The following is a 21,575-nucleotide window of genomic DNA, read 5'->3' as shown; positions in this document are numbered from 1 at the left end:
AAAATTCAGTCATGTTATTAATAAACACACATGTTCTTCAGAGATACACACGTTTTGCAGCTTCCACACCCAGAAGTTCCCATTACTAATCACTATTATCCTAATGTTTATATAACAGTGGAACAATTAGACAGTGGACTGAGAGGGAGAGCTTCTGCAGCCATAACGTAATTATACTTTGGGAAAATAAATGTGTACTGGCAGCAGAGTCATTGTTTTTATGCAGGCTTTATCTCATTAACTCATTAGACCAACATCCAATCAGGAACTGGCCTGGTCTGCTGAGTAGACGCATCCCAGTGTGTGACCACAGCTCTGTGTCAGCTGATACAACACACGAACACCCCCACACATGTACACACACAGCAAAAACAGCAGCAGCTGAGAACAGTCACCACACCCCCCACACACTCCCATTCCCCACATTGCAAACATGCTCCAAAGAACTGCGATTGCTGATTTTGCAATCTGGGTCGCTGTTGGATTTTCCTTTTCTAAATATTATGAACAGTTTGTGAAAGATATCAGTGTATTATGTAAACTACTGACTCCCAGCTTTCCACTAAGTTGCTCATCAATTTTCTAGATTGTGAATACTTATCAGTTACTTCATTTCTCTGTAGCTGCAAAATGAATATCTTCAGGTTATGGATCAAACAAGACAATTTGAAGATTCAAGATTCAAGAATGTTTATTGTTATTATGTGCACAATGCACAAAACGACATTTTTCTTAGAGGTAGTTCTTGGCTAGATACAATTAAAAGAGAAAATGCAATATCAAAAACACTCAAGAATATGTACACCAATATGAGAAACAGTAAAGAATTGGTGTATCAAGACTATGTACAATGAATACAGAAAGAAATATAAAACACAGTATGTACAGACCAGTGCAGTAACAGTACAAACAGTATGTGCTGTTAGGATGCAACTGTGTGGAATAATGTGAGGAAGAAACATTTCTGACCATACAATTTACTGACTAATCAAGAAAACGATGGATATGATTGTTAACTGCAGCCCTATTAAACAATGATAATATCACATCGATAGCCCAGAACCATAATAGCACACATACTGGTCTAACTGGTAACACTTTACAGCCTGTAAAGCTTTGCAACAGGGTTTTGGTCTTGTACTTCCTTGTCTGTCTGAAGCCACTGACCCACACCACTGCTTCACCAAACACATTCATTAGTAATGACACGTCTCAGCAGAGTGTTTTGACCTTCTCACAACGCTGTCCTCAGATCACACACTCAGATGAAATCAGGGAGACAAAAAGAGGTCGTCATGTCGGTGCTGTGGTTCTCCTATGTTGAAACTGTATCGACAACAAAACAAAGACCTTCTGTTGTTAAAGGGGAAATAACACAATGTCAGACTAGTTTTGTAAGTCATGACGCAAACACTGGAAGTTAAAGCTATTTTAGAGAAGTGTTTTTATTTTTTAGTCAACACGTCTATTAACTAAACAGAAAAGAGAAAGGTTTTGCAATGAAAATATGAGGGACGCTGCCACAGATTGCACCGTTCTCAAGGTTTGCAAATATATATTGTCTGTATTTGCATAAGCAGTTGAGCAAACACCAAACTGGTTCGTTTCCCTTGGGTCACAAAGTAATACAAATACTAATATGATGAGAGTGAAAGTTTGTGAAAGTGACTCAGAAGATCGAGTGGGAGTTTTCTAACTGATCCGGTGTGTGAGTGTTGCACCTGTTCGCTCTCAGACCTTCAGGTCACTATAACAAGGCCAAGTCTGCCCTACTGGTGGAAACTAAAAATGGAAGCAGAGAGTATGTGATCCCTCATTGCTCGCCCTCCACGGCACAGCGCTTTCATTTGGAGAGGACAAACACTAGTGTAATACAGCCGCTGTGTGTTTTCCATTGCAGCTCTCATTGCAGCACTGAAAATTAAGAGAATATTTATGTTGGTAATATTGCAATGCTTTGTTTTTGTTTTTTTTTTACATAATATATTTAACAAGGATATAAGCATCTAGTCTATAAGTATAAACCCCGTCCCTGGAGAGAGACATACAGAATAAAACACCATAAAACACAAACAATAATGCAATAAAAGTGCTGTAAAACCTGTTAATAAACACTGGATCATTCATGACTATGCAACTAAATTCACTTTAAGGCAGGGGAGTCAAACTCATTTTAGCTCAGGGGCCAAATTAAGCCCGAATTGATCTCAAGTGGGCCGGACCAGTAAAACAATGGCATAAGAATAACTTGTAAATAATGACGACTCCAAATTTTTCTCTTTGTTTAAGTGCAATCAAAATTAAATTATGAAAATACGTACATTTACAAACTGATATTGACTGAGATTTCTTGAGAAAAATAAGTTCAATTTTAACTATATTACACCTCAATTTTAACATTTATACATGCATATTATGGATTGGATCTACAAAGGCACAAAATATTTAATAACAGGAAGTATAATGTTAAAATTTTACCTACAAAATTTCAGGTTTTTCATATTTTACTGTTAAAAGGATAGTTTGTAAATGTTAATATTTCCATAACTTAATGTAAGTTTTTACACTAAACAAAGAGAAAAATATGGAGTTGTCATTATTTATAGGTGTAATGCAATATAATGCTTTTCGCAATAAACTAAGAAAAGTTGGAGTCATTATTTATAGGTTATTATGCTATTATTTTAGTTGAGATCACATTGTCCTGTATGTGGAACCTGAACTAAAACGAGTTCGACATCCTTGATTGTTAATATCTGAAGTGTAATTTTTGCAAATTCATCCCGCGGGCCGGACTGGAACCTTTGGCTTTGGCCCCTGGGCCAAACCCTTTCATGCATAGTGGTCACTACAGTGGACAGCTGATCAAAGATGTTTTCTTGAATATTTATGGATTTGTTGTTTTGTGCATCATCCCATATGCTGCAATTCATACCATTACTGTAACTTTACTGTAGATAAACCTGATCTGCAGTAACATGTTCGAATGGAAAAAATTGCTAATTGTTACTAGACTGAAATAAACAGTTTTGGGTTTGTTTGTTTTTTTTGTAAACAAAAAGTTGTGTGTTTTTTTGCATATTATCTCCATGCAGGTATGTTAAAATGTGAGAACACATCAGATTAGCAGCATTAAAAATGTTTTATTTCATAGTTTTCATGTAGTATATCAGTAAATACATGTTTCATTGCTTCTAAAATTAAACGCATGGTGTCCAGCTGAGTGAACATTTTTGTAACTCTGTGATTAAATAGATTCATAAAAAATCTATCGCTTTTTTTTTCATGCCTAAAGAGGAATAAAAACACTCCAGAAAAAAATTCTTGATTAAGGTTCTCATAATTCATGCATGAAAGGGTTAACATCTAGTTCTTACATTACATTTTACCAATTTTTGTCGCCAGTTAATAGTTTTTTGTAAATGAATCCAGGAGGCTTATATAGTAGTAGAAATATAACCTTCTCTTCCTCTGTTTTTAGTAGCAGTAACACTGCAGTAATAGCAGATGACTCATGATACAAATATAGAAACAGTGGCGCTCAGTAAACCTTTTTAGATTTTCTCTCTCTTCCATAAACACAGCCTAAATATGATCAGGATGAGACAAAAAAAATTAAACTTGTGAATTTATTTGTTGTGGGAAATGATCTAATTTACATACATAAATGTAACAAAAGTATGTGAACCTCTGATTCATTTATGCGACAAAGATATTACAGTTTAGTGTTTAAGGCAGGAATTTGAGAGGTATAGAATTTACAAAAGAGAAATCAAGGCATTTAATATCAAAATCTGGGGTGTTGGAGGATGTGTGTCATGGCTTAGAAGATGAGCTGTCGAGCCTGATTACACACAGTATAAGCAGGCTTATTCTGTGTGTATAGTAATTCCCATTCCAACTACATTTCTGTGATGAAATTAACTTTTTTTTTTAATCAACAATTGAAACTCATTTTTAATTTTTTTTCATCATTATGGCTGTTACAGGTTACAGAAAGAATGTGTCTTTTATTATTATTAATTTTTTTTTTTTTTTTTAACTTTATTTCAATCTGACATCAGATACATTTGCAGGTCTTTTATACATTTCACCACCTTGCATTCTCTGTACGTGCAAAAAAAAAAACTGCTGTAAAATCATCCTACATCAATGTTTTTTTTTCTTCTTTTTCTGCGTAAATCTCTTAACCCACTTCATCCCTGCTCAAAACTACCAAATGTTCAGTTATTTTCAGAATTTTAACCTTTTAAATGCCAGATTGAATACATGATGCCACTTGTTTTCAGTGAAACAAAAACAACACAAAACAGATATTTTTCTATATAATACATTGTGGAGGGATGTAGCATTGTTTAATATCACAAAGATTAACCATAACACTGATTTCATTGTTCTAGCAGTTTTTGTTCAATGAAGGATCCTCATGGTAAAAAATACCTCATTGACTTACATTGAAATCACATTTTTTAATCTCACATAAAAACTGCTAATGCAATAAAATCAATATTGTTGCTACTTATTGACTTATCAAAGACTCTAATTACCAGCAATGCCCCCATCCCCACTATTCATTACATACATTTTTTGTGCCTTTTTTCACAAGTAACAAGAGCGATATCATGTATTCAAACTGGCATTTAAAGGGTTAAAATTCTGAAAAATGACTGAACTTTTGGTATTTTTGTGCAGAGCTGAAATGGTTTTAAAGAATCATGCAGAAGAAAGCAGAAAAATATGGATATATGATGATTTTACTTTTTTTTTTTTTTTTTGCATGTACATTTATGGCAAAAAGAGGGTGCAAGAAGTGGCAGTAATGATTAATAGACCTGGAAGAGCAATTTATATTTGATGCAGTAAAGACACATTCTTGCAGAAATTATTACCATGAGCTGTAACAGCTAAAATGATCACCAGATAAAAACATAAAACGATAAAAATGTACAAAAATGGTCTGAGGGGTCCCTAAGGGTAAATACCATCACAGAAAGGTTCTGGAGTGCAAATTAATATACACACAGTAAAAGCCTGCATAATAATAATTAAAAAAAAAAAAAAAAAATGCATAAAAAGCACAAAATAGTGGTCAGATTCAGATTGTTATTTGTCATATGCTGGTTAATACAGAGACAACAATGCAATGAAATATTATGTACAAGAAAAACCAATCAAAACTAGGAAACAAAACCTGCATAAACATAAGAAAAGGACACAAACATATGAAAAAATACAGATAAGATAAGATAAGATAAGATAAGATAAGATAAGATAAGATAAGATTTATCCCACCGTGGAGATATTTCACAGTTAAGAGCAGCGACATGTAACAAGCAAGTGCAGAGAAAGACAGGTAGAAAAACAACAAACAAGTGAAAAGTGAAAAATAAAGAGAAATATAAGAAATGTGGTATTTATATAAATATAGAATTAGAATTCAAAATTAAATATTATTTTCATATTTACATTGTGGTTGCACACAAACGAGGTGCAAATAACAAGCCCTTGGATTTTAATTTTGTGAATGCATTTTTTTTTTTTAATCTTAGAATGAGCCTTTTATATTGACATAAGAAGCAGGAGTGTTCATCAAACCTGGTGAACTCTGTACAGTTTTATATTTTGTGAAAAGTAAAAGACAGAAAAATATATATAAATGAAGTGCAAATTATAAGGAAGAGGATTAGGGCCACTGGGGGGGGGGGGGGTTAAGGTCCAATATGTTTTATTATTATTATTATTATTATTATTATTATTATTATTATTATTATTATTATTATTATCATTATCATTACTCTGACAGAAATCAGAATTCTGAGATTAAAGTCAAAAATCTGAGAAAAAAGTCAGAATTGTGAGAAAAAAGTCAGAATTCTGAGATTAAAGTCAGAATTCTGAGGAAAAAAGTCAGAAAGTCAGAATTTTGAGAAAAAAGTCAAAAATCTGAGAAAAAAGTCAGAATTCCGAGAAAAAAAGTCAGAATTTTGAGATTAAAGTCAAAATTATGAGAAAAAAGTCACAAATCTGAGAAAAGTCAAAATTCTGAGATTAAAGTCAGAATTTTGAAAAAAAAAAAGGCAGAATTCTTACTTTTTTCTCAGAATTATGACTTTTCTCAGAATGATAATAAAAATATATATTGAAGCTTAATTTTTTTCCAGTGGCCCTAATCCTCTTCTTAGTATTAAAATACTGATATGACTTTATAGCAGTTTTTCCTGCAATTTCCAGGGATATATAAGAGTGAAATGGCTTCATTCTGAGCAGACACAGACTTTGTGTATTTGTATTCCTGTCTGACTGGATGGCATGTGTTTTCTCTTTAACTTTGACAGTAGTTTGTCGTCATTTCCTGTGCCCCTGCCTGTTTGTGTCCGACTTGACGCAGCTCCAGCTCTGACTGAAAACCCCGAAAGCGCAACCTGCTCCAGTATGCCGACACGGAGACACCCAGAGCTCCAGCAACAGCCGCCCCTCGTCTCCCTCAAATACCCCATGAACCCTCCGTGTGTCTCAGACCAAAGTCCACACGCGTGTTCCGTCCTCAGGCTGCGGATCCGCTCCAGGTTCGGACGACGATCACCGGCTGGGTTTTATTCTGAAGCGACGGCGTGACGCGGCTGAAGTTTGGCGAACAACAGGGCTGATCACTGCGGACACAGAGGCATCACAGGGCGGTATAAGGCCACGCACGGAAAATAGAACAGTCCGTGGGAGGCGGTAGTGGAACAGTGGAGCAGTAAAGTAGGAAAGCCGAACAAAATGTAGACCGGTCCGTGCGTAACTTGGTGGAAAGTTGGCAGAGATGGCGCATGAAAGCTGCTGATTTCTACTCCGGATCCGTGCGCTTCTGGAGTGGACTTGTGCAATCTTACTAAAATAATGTGTGAAGTGGCCATGGAGAGGCAGGAGCCAGAGGGGGATATCTCGGACATTGACCCTCAGGAGTGCGCGTCCGCGGCGGAGAACGGCGTCATGTTGGTGGTCCATCACAGCCGGGTCCATGCGCCCCTCAGTGTGGTCCTCACCACCCTCCTCTACCTCGCAGAGTTCATCACCGCCGCCGTCCTCTGCAGCATGTACCACAAAAGCGAGGACAAAATCTGGATGGGATTCACCATCGCTTTTGTGTTGGTTCCAGCCGTGCTCATCCAGCTGGCACTGACCTTCATCCACAGGGATCTGGGTCGGGACCGGCCCCTGGTTCTGTTCCTGCACCTACTGCTGCTGGGACCAGTCATCAGGTATGAGGTCAGACACAAAGCATGACTCATACAAGTGGTGACAGTGTACATTTCTGTTAGAATGTTAATTAAATGAATGTCAAACCCAAATATTAACAGAACCAGATGAGGATGGGAGTTTTATGAATCTCTCTCTGCAAATATTTCTTCCTTATCTGGCTCTAGAAATACTTCTTACTCATTCACTGTAGTCATCTGCTCACCAAAAAGCAACTTCTGATTCTATTATGATTGCAGCTGATAGGATACTTCCAGCTTCTTCTAACAATTAGCAGGAAAAAAGTAAATCATCAACTATTGAAAAATGAATGAATAGCTTTATTCATTGTTAAAATGCAGCTTCTCATTTTAAATCAAATCAAATCAAATTTTATTTATATAGCGCCAAATCATAACAAAAGTTATCTCATGATACTTTACATTAGGGCTGAATGATATGGACAAAATTTCATATCTCGATATTCATGCCAGATATCTCAATATCGATACGGTACGATATGACTACGGGTTCGGTGAAAACCAAGCATTTTTCAGAAAAATACTAACATCATAATACAAAAGAATGTGGAAAGTGCAGTTTTATTTATAAGAACTCACTGCCAGTCATCAACATTAACATAAAGTACAAATAAATTATATTTGTTGTGACTTCCAGAGCTGTACATGCAGGGCGAGCACGGGGGAAATCTATATCGTTTATATTGTTGCTTTTTCGATATTAATATCTTGAATGTTCATATCTCAATATTGATACGATAACGATATATTTTTCAGCCCTACTTTACATATAGAGTTGGTCAAAACCAGACTCTAAGCCCATTTACAGAAACCCAATAGAATCCTCCAGGAGCAAACACTTGTGACTGGTGACAGTGGATGGAAAAACTTCCCTTTAACAGCAGAAACCTGGAGCAGACCCAGACTCCTGAAGGATGGGCGTCTGCCTTGACCAGTTGGGGTTAAAGAGAGAGAGTAAAGGAGGAGAAAAAGAGAGAGCGATAGAGATAGAGAGAGACTGGGGGAGAGGGGGAGAAGGGGAGAAGTAGGGGGAGACACATGGATACAGTTGATGCACAGATAACTGAACTAGAACATCTATGGAACTGTATAATAAACACTATCATAACTATATGGATAAGTGAGTGATAATGATGAAGGCAGGAGAGAGGCAGGACCACAGCAGCAGGTCCAGAGATGATCCAGGGAAAACCTTTGATGATCCAGGGAAAACCTTTGATGATCCAGGGAAAACCTGTGATGATCCAGGGAAAACCTGTGATGATCCAGGGAAAACCTGTGAGGCGATAAAGCACAGAGACTCCAGGGAAGAAGTCAAGTCAGTAACAAGAATTCACTAGGGCTTAAATAGAAGAGAAAATTAGGAGAGAAAAGGGAGAAAGAGGAGCAGAGAGATGCTTTCTTCATCATATCTAAACATGTGTTTTTTCAGGATTATTGCTTGAATAAAAGGGGACGATTTATGCATTGTTGTCCATAAAGCTGGAATAAGATTCTTACCTCTTCTCATGAAATGATTGTGACAATGCGATTTATTCTTGATAAAGTGTTACTGGGACTAGGAATAAAAAGAGGAATGTGTCTGAAAGCAAAATTATTCCAACTTTACAGGAAACAAATGACTTAATAACTGAACATAACAATGAAAACAATCATTAGTTGCATCCCTAATAGAATTACAAGGATTGTTGAGGATGAACAGGATGCTTTTCCATTTTATCGCAGTAGTTTTATAGATTACATCAACTACATTTGTTCCAGATGGACTCTTGCAGCATCATGTTAACTGGTTGAAGTCGTGCTATGCTACGTGTTATGTTGCTCTGCAGATTTACCCGTCGTAAATCACACTCCAGATGGAAAACCAGTCCTCTGAGAACAGGGCTGACGACTGAATGCAAAACAAACACCCACATTATGTTATTCATTCCGGTGGACTTCAAAACATGCTTATTGAAGGACATATAAATCCTGTTAGATTGAGAGTGTGTCTGAAGGTGTTGACACATTTCTGGACCACAGTTGAACCCCTGCACTCCGGACACCAGTCTGTCATTGAACCGTGGCACACTTGGCATTGGCCTCAGAAGCACATCGTTCACTTTAATGGCTCGTACACTAGTCATCTGTAGTATGATCTCATCTGAGGGGAATGGTACCTATCGGCCTTGGAGCTGCAGATGAGTTAGACAAATCAAAACCTTGTCGTAGATTTTCGTGGAGAGGCTTCCAGTGTTTTAATTCTTTAAACGACTCTGCAGAAATATCAGATATGATTGATATTGTTTGCTGCATGGATTAAAATAACAGATTAGACTTTAAAAGTACTGCATTCAGTAAGTAATCCATTTCATTTAACAAGCTGTTGAATATCTCTTCCTACTGGTGACGTGTTGTAAACCAGGGGTGTCAAACTCATTTTAGTTCAGGGACCACATACAACCAATATATCTCAAGTGGGCTGGACCAGTAAAATGATATATAAATACTGACAGTTCCAAATATTTCTCTTAGTTGCAAAGTCAGAGTAAATATGGAAATGTTTATATTTAGTTTAGTTTAGTTTATTAGTTTATTAGTTTATTACTTTATTAGTTTATTATGTTGTGGACAATCCCAATTAATTAATTGTATCAATAACAGTAAAAAGGGCAGCTTTTGCCAACATGGCTGGTATCCTGCTCCAGTCCCCGGCCTGATGACACTAGAAACCAAAAAAAAACCAACATATTATAGCACATTGATGAAAAAGAGAGAGTTAAGACAGCTATGAACTATCCTTTCATCAAAAACACTGAATAACCTGAAAAACTATGAACTTGGGCTGCATGATATTGGAAAAAACTGACATTGCGATTTATTTTTTAACCCTGCGATATATATTGCGAAATGGAAAAATACTCAGGAGTATATAATAGCTGTGTGGTACTGACGTAAATGGTCAAAGTAATTAGTTGTGTTTCCTCTCGTTGTGGCAACAAGTGCAAGACACTGTCGACACAAAACGTGTGTTTCAATATCATCCTTCTTGTAGCCGAAATAATTCCAGATAACTGACATTGCTTTTCTTTTTGGCACCACGTCTTCATTTATGGTGATTTTCTCTTGTTCTTTGCTCATTTTTGATTATTGTTACCAGCGACTCACTTCAGACTGATTAAGAACTGTGATTGGTGGATCGCTATGCCCAGTGTGTGTCAGGTACCCTTGAAATTAGATGAGAAAATGTTGAGTTCATTTACCTCCTACATTGCAGGACCTGCGATGTGACGATTGCGCACACGTACATTGCGATGTCAGTGCTCAAACAATATATTGTGCAGCTCTACTATGAACAGTCTGATATTTAAGAAAAATAAGTGTAATTTTAACAATATTATGCCTCAGCTTATTGTTATACCTGTGTATTACAGACTGCAGTGGATGTACAAAGGCACAAAACATTTAGTAACAGGCATAATATTGTTCAAATGGTGGATTTTGAATTTTGAATTTCCATTATTTTTAGGTTTTTAGGCTATTATTGTACTGGTGCGGCCCATGTGAGATCAAATTGGGCTGAAATGAGTTTGACACCCTTGACTGTTAGCATCTTTGGTTACATGCACAGTTTAGTCACAGCTTGACTAACCTGATTGTTGTCTTTGTCCTAGTCTACATGCACAGGACTGTAATCATGTAATAATGATTTATTGTTGAAATCATCTTGCCTTTGCTACGATAGGTTATGATGTGCACTCTTTCAGCTTGTTAACCTACGTCACAGACTGCAGTGGTCAGTAGCGAGCTACCAAGTCATCACCCCAGAGGTAGACTGGTTCAATAATGGACAAATTTATACATAAGGTACTTTTGTCCACTCTGATTTTTGTGCAGATTAAATGCATGATGCTTGATTTCAGGCCAGGATTTGGTGCAGAACACCAGGTCCCGTTCCAGTCCAACTGGTCTGGATATATGCAGTAGATCAACTTTTAATTGCATTATCTGGGTGTGTTAGTCCGATGTGTAAAGCTTCGATTTCAGTCGAGCTAAAACATTTACACGTACATTTAACCCATAAAGACCCAGTGCTACTTTTGCAGCAGTTGCCAAATGAATTTTTCTCTCTATTTAACCTTTCTTATGTGATTTATCATCATTTATTACAATAATCTCCTCTGTATATTGATTTTTTTTCCAGTGACAATTAAGTATTTTCCTATATTCAATTTACTGATCATGTAGATGTTCATAAAAATTCAGATTAAGGTTGAGGGCTATTATATCAGAAACAGAGAAAACTGATTAAAATGTGACTTTTTCTGTAAAATCTATCATTAACTGAAAATGAACTAAGTGTCTCCATCCACTGTCATTTATCAAACTCCATGGTGAATCAATGTTGTAGAAGATGACGGTGTTTCCACGGTAACTATGGAGCCTCTAAATGTCCACATGGGTCATATCTGATGAGCATGAATAGACAACAAACTGTATTTTACATCAATTATTTACATGCATTGATAGGATTAATGGATCATCAGGTTTTAAACATTTTAGATTCGTAGATGCTTTTGGTCGCCAGTGAATGTTTGGGTCTGGGTCATTCCATGATAATTCAACCAATGGTCCCCACATGACCCCCTCAGAAAATTCTGAAAAAATTCACACTTGTTCACCAACCAGATAAACGAACACATCCAAAATCTTAGCTATATTTATGTCATTGACCCTGGTGAAATTGGGTCACCTGACCAGCTCCATCCAATTTCTGAGAAGTCTCTACTACAGGCATCAACCTGAGCCAGTTCTGGGAAATCTATAATTATTCTATCTGAACCATCATGCAGTTCCACACCCTAGTTCAGATATCTCAAGTATTATCATAACTTGTGTAATAATCAATGCCATTATACTGTTAAAAATGCCTTTTACACCTACATTTGTATACAATTTGAAGAAAATATAGTCATGCAGTAAAAAAAAAATTAAAAATAGAACCAGTTCTATCCCAAAGCTAAAATTTTATGCACAACATCTTGAAACATATATGAAGACATGGTAAAAATTTCAAAATTTTCATTCACTGGCCACATGGTAATTTGGGTGCTCAAATAAAGAGTATTTTTGTAAAAAATTGAAATCGACCCATTTTATTCATTGCCTCACAGCAACACTTTTCATTGAAATGTAGTCTTTTTGCACTATATTGTTGCATCTTGACCATAAAAATCCATGCAAAAAAAATTAGGTCTCTACATTCATCCATTCTGGCACAGTGCAAGCCTGAAGAGAGAGGGCATTTTGAAGAATCAGCCTTTTCGCCTGATTTCAAGGCCTCATGGACTAAACATGAAGGCACCTCCAATTATTTTGATGCAAAATATGGTCTTTTCAGGGGGATTTCACCCCAGACAGTAAGTTTCAGCAGTGTGGCTTGAATACCTAAGGAGATATAGCTCCTCAAAGTTGTCCGAAAAACAAATTTGCAAAATTTAAAAAAAATAAAATAAAATTCAAAGGGCTGTATCTCCTAAACTGTGACAGATATGACATTAAAATTTTGGATGTGTTCGTTTATCTGGTAGGTGAACAAGTGGGAATTTTTTCAGAATTTTCTGAGGGGGTCATGCAGGGCACTTTCTGAAATCTGGTTGATTTGGGATGGAATGACCTGTCTTTATGGGTTAAAGTGCCGCTGTAGTCAGACTGTCACAGTAACTCAGTTTTCTAACTCTCGTGTAAATGTACTGAGTGTAACTTTTGTAAATTTCTTCACAAATTCATCCAACGGGCCATAATGGAACCTTTGGTGGGCTGATTATGGCCCTCAGGCTGTATGTTTGACACCCCTGCTGTAAACATTGTGTTATTGTATCTAAGTGCAGTCAGGTGGGATGCATCCCCCAGCTGTAAAACATAAGTTGTAATGGTAGCAGCAGAGAATGTGTCATCATGTTTCATAAAGGTTCAGCCGGAACTATCAAACATTAAACAAAAATAGTTCCCAGCCACACCACAGTAATGTTTTAGAAGCAGTAGCAGAAAACAGTAGTCAAATTTATTACTTTATTATCATGATACGGTGCTACTCAGACTGACTTTAAATTGCATTAAATGTGGCAAATAATGTTAAATATAATGTGTGACCTGACATAAACCCTGACTAGGAGTAGTATTAAACTATAGTATGCCACACCTTCCTGGTCTGGAGGTTGAAGCTGCTGGATTGAAGGGTTTGGAAGTGTCCCGAAGTGTTGTTTTCACAGTTCTGTTGTAGGAGCTGTGGTGTTTAAACACTGTCAGCTCACACCTCAGTTTCAGTCGCTCTCAGCTGAGGGACCTGTTTTGCGAACCGTGACTCACATAGGAAGATGTAGGCGGAGACCTGCACTACTCTGAAACTTAAATCCACACTTGATACTTTTTTCTGTCCATGAACTTTGATTTGTCAACAAAGAGCCTCAAGGTGCTGAGATGAGTTTACAGCACATTACGAGTTCATTCAAGGGCGTGTGCTTTTATAGAAGGAGGCATTCAGCTTGAGTTCCATGCAGGTTTCCTATTGGGAGGAGGGTTTGCAGGAGAAAGTGTCGCTAAAAGGTATACATTTTTTTTTGCCCTGTGGTTGCATCTGATACTGCAACCAAATTAAGAAGGGTATAGATAGGTTGATATAGAAGCTGCAGGGGCACACAGGAAGCCCTTTGTGCTGAAAAGACAGGAAGTGATCTTCTTTTCACTACTGAGTAAACACACTGATTTGAGCTTAGTCAAATGTGGAAATCAGGTCTGAAAACAAATATTTTTCTTGTATTGAAAGGTTGTGTCAGCCCTTCTTTATCTGTTTTTATTCATTCAGAGTAACACATCAAAAATATTTCTCAATATTTCTCAAAATCTCACATTTTTCTTAAACTTGTGTGGCGCTGGGAGACTTGCACCAAGGTCATGATATCAGTTTGTTTATTAATGCATCAAAGTGTACTGGTAAGTTAATCAAAATGAAACTATTTTAATCATCCTTATAGTCACTTTTAAGCAAATACCACCTAATTTTAGCTGGATTGCAGCCTCTTGATGCTTTCTAGAAAACTCCATATTGCTGGTTGGATTTAAGGAAAGTAAAAAGTTTCTGCTTTTTTTTTGTTTTTGCTTTTTTTTTTTAATCAAATAATTGTCTCGGGTGAAAATAGCCTGATTTTACAGATTAATTTTTAAAATTTTTTGTTGAATGTCCTTTTGGGTGGACAGTGTTTTAAGATTAAGACTGATGAATGTTATAAGAGGTAGTTTATCATTATTAATGGACTGGATAAACTCAGGTCAGGAAAGGACATTGTGTATTGTTTTTAAGATGACTATTTTATAGAAGTACAGGGCGTCCCAAAAAAATTGACATAATTTGAGATGTCCATATCGGAGTCACTACATGGTCAGGAGAAATGATACTTAATCAGATTTATTGTGGACATAAAACGTTTTATTCTACAAATTAAAAAAAAAAAATTCTGGGCGATGGTCATTTTGTAATGTTCCAAAGTTATTACAAATATTCAGTGTGTGCGCTGCTTCTGATATGGCACACATCAAGTCGATAGTGGAGTCCTTTTTTCCGACACAAACAACCTTCTTCTTGAAACTTCTTATGCTACGTCCAAATCTGCTTTCCTGTTGGCGCATGTTTCTGAAATTTTCTAACAAATTCACATTGCGGATTCACATTTGACTGAGTTTGGGCGTACTTTAAAACACAGAATGCCTTTTCTGTTGCAGTAAACGTTCCTGAAAGCAGAACAATGAAAATGATTGCACTTTTTTGAACAAAAACAGCAAACAAATTTTAAACAAATGAAACGATGAAATAATGTCAAATTTTTTGGGACACCCTGTATTTTGTGCTTTTTTTGTGTATTGTTTGCTGTAGTTTTAGAGTCTTGTGTAGTGGATTTATGTGATGTACCATGAAATTTAAATAAAATATAGTCTAAGCAATAATTGGATTAACTGTCAGCAGATACATCAGTAAAATAGGAAAATAATGAACTGTAGTGTTAAATTAAGAGGACGCTGATCATTGTTTATTCAAGGACGTTCGCCTCAACATTATAGCTGATTTTCAAAGAATAATTTCATCTCAGAAGCTCTGCTCTTTGACATTTCAACCAGGAGTCTGTTCACTGTTAACACATATGAAGACTAAACATTTCCAAAGGAGCATGGGCACGGCAACCAAAAAAAACATATTCAATATTTTCCAGCTGTAAAACATAAGCGACTGAAAGTAAAAGCAGGTGTACATCAGCTGTGCACAGTCATTTTCTGAACCTGTACACCTTTTCGCTCTACTGAAGAATGCTTTATTGTGCCATGTCGGTGATTTACAGCTGCCACGACTACGAACAGCTCTAAATATCACAGTGCACATGCAGCCATGGCGGCTGCTTCTCTTATATCAGGTTTGTAAATACATTCACACTGAGCTGCAGCATTTGTAATACGTGCCTGGGATATTGTTATTAGGGCACATTTTATTCTGCAGTATTTACATTCTACACACTGCCCTTCTGTGTTATGTCAAGATGTTCTTATTCCTGTTGCTGTAAACACATAACCCCTACCCTCCCTCTGCCCAGATGGGAGGTTTCCTGTGTGAATTAGGGATGGTATAATTGCGGATTCTCTGGCTGCATGTTAGCATGACAAGTTAAAAAATCACATCATGCAAAGATAAGTGTGTTTTGAAATAATGTACACTTTAACCTATTGTGAAAGAGTTTATAAAGATATTTCATGCTAAACAAAAGGAACATGCAAAGTATTAAACAGATCTACTGAGTAGGGAGGCGGGTTCTCTGCTGCAGGACAGATCTTGTCATGACTCGTCTCCTTAAGTATACGATTCCACTCTTAAAGCAGGAACAGAGAACCACATAATAACTCTGTCAGTCTGGACTGGTTTCAGCATGCAGGGATTCCTGTTTTGTGTCTCTTTTGCACCACAAACTATACAAAATCAAATGAGGCAACGCTGAAGGCCTTGCAGTCAGCATGATGTGCTAATCCCTGGTGACCTTGTACCAAAACAGGATGATCTTGCTAAAGCTGTCGAAAGTATTTCCTGAATACTCTGGTGGCCTTTCAGCTAAGAATATCAGTATTTTGTTTGTGTGACACAGGAGTCTCTTGGCTTCTCTTGAAAGGCATTTCCTTTTGATTCATGTGTTATTGTCACATGCATTGCTGGATTCACAGAGAAGGGAACAGATTAGATGTTAAGGCCGTGAATACAGAGCGGAAAGATGTCTGCGTGTTTCCTCTTATAAATCCATAAGACCCCAGCTTGGAAGTCAGCATATTGATTCTCTGGACTAATGCATTCATCAGTCATGCTGTCTTTTCTCCCCTAAGTGAAATTCAGTCTGGCTCTACAGAATCCCAAGTGCACATTGGCTGGAGTTCAGTACCCTCATAATGCATCCTCAGCCCATTGTGCTGCCAAATTTCCAGGGAAACGATGTCAGTAAAACAGGTTTTTGTGCCTTTTCGGTTTCTCTGTCATAGGCCTCGTATACTAAAGCTGAATGACCCTCATCTGCCTGTGGCGATCAGTTTGGGTGTGCGTTCTCTGCAGGTGTGTGAGTGCTTATTCGCAGATAAGAGAGCACTCACAAATAATGACTAGATTTCCTTTACTAGCCTCGATCGTTTGGGTCAAACTGAGTTCAGGAAACCGTGGCAGAGCTCTGCTTAGTGTTGTGTTTCCTCTGTACAGTAGCAGCTGAAGCAACAGTGTCGTCAAATGGCTGACTGCTGACTACAGACTGTAGGGTGAGTAAAGGTTGCTGCTTTGAACCGTGGAGAAATAAATTTATGTCCAAAGTTGGAGATGTTGGTATTTGGAACAAAAGATAACATTCCAGCAGAGTGATGTGAGATCTAGCGCTGCAGTGAGACTCCACTAAAGGGCTGGGCTCGGTCTTGAATGCAGATGTGGACTGAATTTCAGATCAATTTACTTCTCTTATTCAGGGATTATAATAAAGGCTTTATGTGTTTAGAAGGTGAAAGACTTGTTCTTCCAGTTTAGGGAGCTTCCCTGTTTTCGCTTGAACATTTAACTCTCAAGTTTTTTTATCATTTTGTGTTTTGTGACACAGGAGGTTCTTTTTTTACTGAAGACATTATGGATTTTTGGGGTATTTTTCCATAATTGTTCAAGATTCTCCTACTTTTTAAAAACTAAACAAATCTTACACAGAGCTCTTTCATATGTAGGTGGAAACATGTTTTCTTTGCCTGAGTAGTGTTGTATGAGTCCCTTTGTGACCCGACACTTGGAGGCATTTACCTTGCAAACCTTAGGAGAACCACACCCTCAGATTTGGTGTTTGTCCATTCAGGACTCAAACAACTGGTTTCTTTCTTGTGACTGCCCTCTGGTGGAGCACCCACACAGTGCTGTAGTGTCTCTTCAGCCGTTTAGGACATATGTATGTATTACACAGCATTCTCATGTCAATAATATTTTTCACTGATGAGACATTTTCATTCAGTACCTAAAAGTATCTGCTTGTTATGGCTCACATTTTAACCCATAAAGACCCAAACATCTAGGAGTGACTAAAAACATCTAAACTGATACCTGTTGATCCACTAATCCTGAGTACATGTAAATAATTGGTGTAAAATGCAGTTTGTCATCTCTTCATGGTCATCAGATATGACACATATAGACGTTCAGAGGCTCCGTAGTGAACGTGGAAACACCGTCATCTTCTACAACATTGATTCACCAGTAAAACCCATGGAGTCGGATCAATAACAGTGGATGGAGACACTGAATTTAGGTTCAGTTAATGATATATTTTACTGAAAAAGGCTTTTTCTTTTGATATAATAAACCTCAACTTTAATCTGAGCTTTAATGAACATCCATATGATCAGTAAATTAAATATAGGAAAAAATACCTGATTTTCAATGGAAAAATGCAAAATACAGAGGATAATATTATAATAAATGATGAAAAATCCCTTAGGAAAGGTTAAATATGGAGGAAAAAATCATTTGGGATCTGACACAGAAGTAGCTGTGGGTCTTTATAGGTTAAGGCCAATGAATATATTAATCTTAATCTTTAAATCTGTTAAACCCATATCTTTGTACATATATTTCCTTTAGATATCCACAGTAAGATGGATCCGTCGTTGATGTAGACAAGCACAACCTTTTATGTCCAATAGTTGTGTTGTGCCTTAAATGTAACATTGTACTGCCCTCTGTTGGTTGTACAACATTTCTTCCCTTCTACTCACTCTTCCCTTATCTCTGCAGGTGTGTGGAGGCCTTGGTCATGTATTTCAAAGCTGGTAAAAAGGAGGAGCCTTACGTCACCATTTCCAGGAGGATCAGTCTGAAGAAGGGACAAGGGACGCAAATGGAGTGGGAAATTGGCCAATCAGAGCGCAACCTGGCAGCTCACAGGAACGCCTTCAAACGCATGGCGGTCATCCAAGCTTTTCTGGGCTCCACCCCACAACTGACACTCCAGCTGTACGCCACCATCCAGGAGAAATACATCCTTCCCATAAGATGTAAGAGTGAAGAGTGATCAGGGTTAAAAATGTTGATGCTGGTCCAAAGAAAAGATTAAAAGAATTTTCCTTTTTGGCAGGGATGCAGTGCCTCTTAAAAGGTGGCATTCAGGCCTGGAGATCTTTTCTCATGGCATAAGAGTCTGACTCATCACTTAAATATTTAGCGATTGAATGAAATTAAAAATGATGGTGTATTTTTAAGACTGCGTATCATATTTAATATATTCATGAATCCCTATTTGTTTCAACAAACATTTCAAGGCAGTGCTTTTACAAATTGAATGTATGAAATGAAAACTTACAGATTTTTGGGCAAAAATAGTACATGTTCACAGGTTTAGGGTGTGGAAAAGTTGGACTGATGTTTGAATATATTTCATTGTTACATGACTCCAATCATGTGAGGAACTGTTTACCGCAATTATTGGTTTATTCTTCTTTGTTTCGCAAATGCCCGTGGTTTTGTAAGACACCACACTTCCTTTACAGTGTGGTTTTAAACATGTCTTCCAAACTCAGTTAAGAAAATCTGCTAGAAAAAAGGTTTCTTACCTCAAGCACAACAGTAAAAACAGAAAATAACTTGTTCAGCAAATAAAACAGTAATATTTCTGAACACAACAGTGTATCTAGAGATCTTAAACTTCATATAGAATTCTACATCCTAGTTATTCTTTATGGGACAGTAAGTTTGTCATTTTAGTCTCTGTTTTATATCAATAGACTATTTTTCCTCGAGATAAGAACCATTATGCTTCTAACTTCCTGAATATCACTATGATAATGTTCATGTTTTTTTTTGGTTTTTTTTGTCCACAGTGGCTCTAATGATCATCACTCTCATCTCCATCACGTACGGGGCCCTCGTGTGCAGCGTCCTGGCGATCCAGATCAGATATGATGACTACAAGGTGCGGTTGCGTCCGGCTGCCTACCTCTGTATGATTGTGTGGAGAGGTTTGGAGATTGCCACCCGGGTCACGGCTCTGGTCCTCTTCAGCACTGCCCTCACCCACTGGGTGATACTTGTCGGCTTAGCAAACCTTCTCTTCTTCTTCTTCCTCCCCTGGGCTGAGTTCTGGGCCAGGAAAGGTTCTCTGACTGAGAATGTGGAGAAGAACTTCTCTAAGATGGGCACTGTCATTGTGCTGTGCATGTTCACGCTGCTCTACGCCTGCATCAACATCTTCTGCTGGTCGGCGGTGCAGCTGGACCTCACCCATCGGGACCTCATAGAAAAGAAGCAGCGCTGGGACAGGCTGGCTCTTTACTACTCTGGACGCTTTGTGGAGAACTTCCTCCTCATCACGCTCTGGTACTTCTTCAAGTCGGACTTCTACGAGTATGTGTGTGCGCCGCTGTTGGCCGTTCAGCTGCTGATCTGCTACAGCCTAGCGGTGCTCTTCATGCTTCTCTTCTACCAGTTCTTTCACCCCTTCAGACGCCTCTTCAAGTACAACGTCCACGACTGCTTACATTGTGTCTGCTGTTGGAAATCGAGGGGTGAGGGCGGGAGTCGACGGGGGAGGCCGCCACCTTCATACTCCACTGCTGCCACCATGATGCTGGTAGCAGAAGAACCACTGGACCCCCAAAACTCTCAAGCCCCAGACCTGACCAGTCAGCTGGGAGAACAGGAGACTGCCATTCTGGATGACATAATGGATGCAGCTTGAGAGGGACATCATGAAGAAAGATAGATGTAGGAAGAGTGAGGCATGATGTTGCTGTCGCTGCAGGTTGCACTTCTGAACAAAGCCTTGAACAGTTCAGCATAAGAACCAGTGATGTGTTTTGGAGAAAAGACCTTTCCTTTTTTCTCTTAAGTGCACAAGACTGTATTCATTCATAATCTGAGAGGGACTTACTCTTGATGTCTTTAATGAGGATGATTGTGCACACTTAGGGCAGCCCCTACACCAAAGAATGTAGCATGCTGAAATATGCGGCGATGCACAAAGGCTGCCTTGAGAGAGCAGCAGTGGGTCAGGTACAGGACTGAGCCAGGTGTACAGGACATGTGCCAAGTGTGTCCGAACTGAGAAGTGACCGGGACATCATCCACTGTTTACATCCTCTCAGGGTTTTCAACCCATGAATGACCCCCCCCCCCCTTTTGCACATGTTTGCATCTGCACTAAACAGACTTAAAACACAGCAGGAGGTCAAGAAAAAAAGGTATGAATAAACCTGCTGTAAATGCCTCGTGTTGTTCAGTATTCACTGTCCAGTCTGGTTGCCTTGATAAACTTTTAGATTTGAAAAGAAAATGTAAAAAAAGAAAAAATGCTGACAATGTGCCTGAAAAGCCTTAAATATTTGATGTAATGTAGAGAAAAGTCCAAAATAACCTTATGTTTGATGCATTAACAAGACTGACACTGAATGAGCTTTTATTTCACATAAATGCTTTCACTGTGTGCTTATTTTTTATGGTTTGTCTGTTCAGTGCCTTGACTACTCGTGTATTACTTGAAACTTAAATAAAAAATAATAAACAGATGTCTACCCATTTATGCATTTCCGTTTTTTTTGTTTTTTAATAAAACACACTTGGCTACAGGTGTGACCATTGTATTGACCTGCGTAAAAGTTCCATTGTGGTGTAACAGATACTTCCTCATTCCTGCTGTGCTGTCTTTCAACACGCCTTTCCAAAGTTCGGAATGTAGTCATTCAGCTCCAGATTGGAAATTTCTTTGCAAATATCATCAAGAGCAAGTTGACACGTCG

The 21,575-nt window shown here is 37.9% G+C and overlaps 1 protein-coding gene across 1 annotated transcript; it reads left to right on the top strand.

Annotated features, from left to right (window-relative positions):
* Window positions 1–6,376: 6,376 nt before the first annotated feature.
* On the top strand, window positions 6,377–21,354 carry xkrx (XK related X-linked). Its single transcript, XM_030146000.1, has 3 exons — window positions 6,377–7,244; window positions 18,580–18,839; window positions 19,662–21,354. The coding sequence occupies exons 1-3, from the start codon at window positions 6,883–6,885 to the stop codon at window positions 20,516–20,518; spliced, it is 1,479 nt and encodes a 492-aa protein (XP_030001860.1). The 5' UTR covers window positions 6,377–6,882; the 3' UTR covers window positions 20,519–21,354.
* The last annotated feature ends 221 nt before the right edge of the window (window positions 21,355–21,575 follow it).

This window comes from Sphaeramia orbicularis, chromosome 10, assembly GCF_902148855.1.
Source record: "Sphaeramia orbicularis chromosome 10, fSphaOr1.1, whole genome shotgun sequence".
NCBI lineage: Eukaryota > Metazoa > Chordata > Actinopteri > Kurtiformes > Apogonidae > Sphaeramia > Sphaeramia orbicularis.
This window is presented reverse-complemented; position numbering and strand designations above follow the sequence as displayed.

Excerpts from the sequence above, each read along its gene's own strand:
- xkrx (XM_030146000.1), top strand. The coding sequence starts at position 6,883 with ATGTGTGAAGTGGCCATGGAGAGGCAGGAGCCAGAGGGGGATATCTCG. Across the intron at positions 7,245-18,579 it reads CTGCTGGGACCAGTCATCAG|GTGTGTGGAGGCCTTGGTCA; the intron begins GTATGAGGTCAG and ends TTATCTCTGCAG. Across the intron at positions 18,840-19,661 it reads ATACATCCTTCCCATAAGAT|TGGCTCTAATGATCATCACT; the intron begins GTAAGAGTGAAG and ends TTTTGTCCACAG.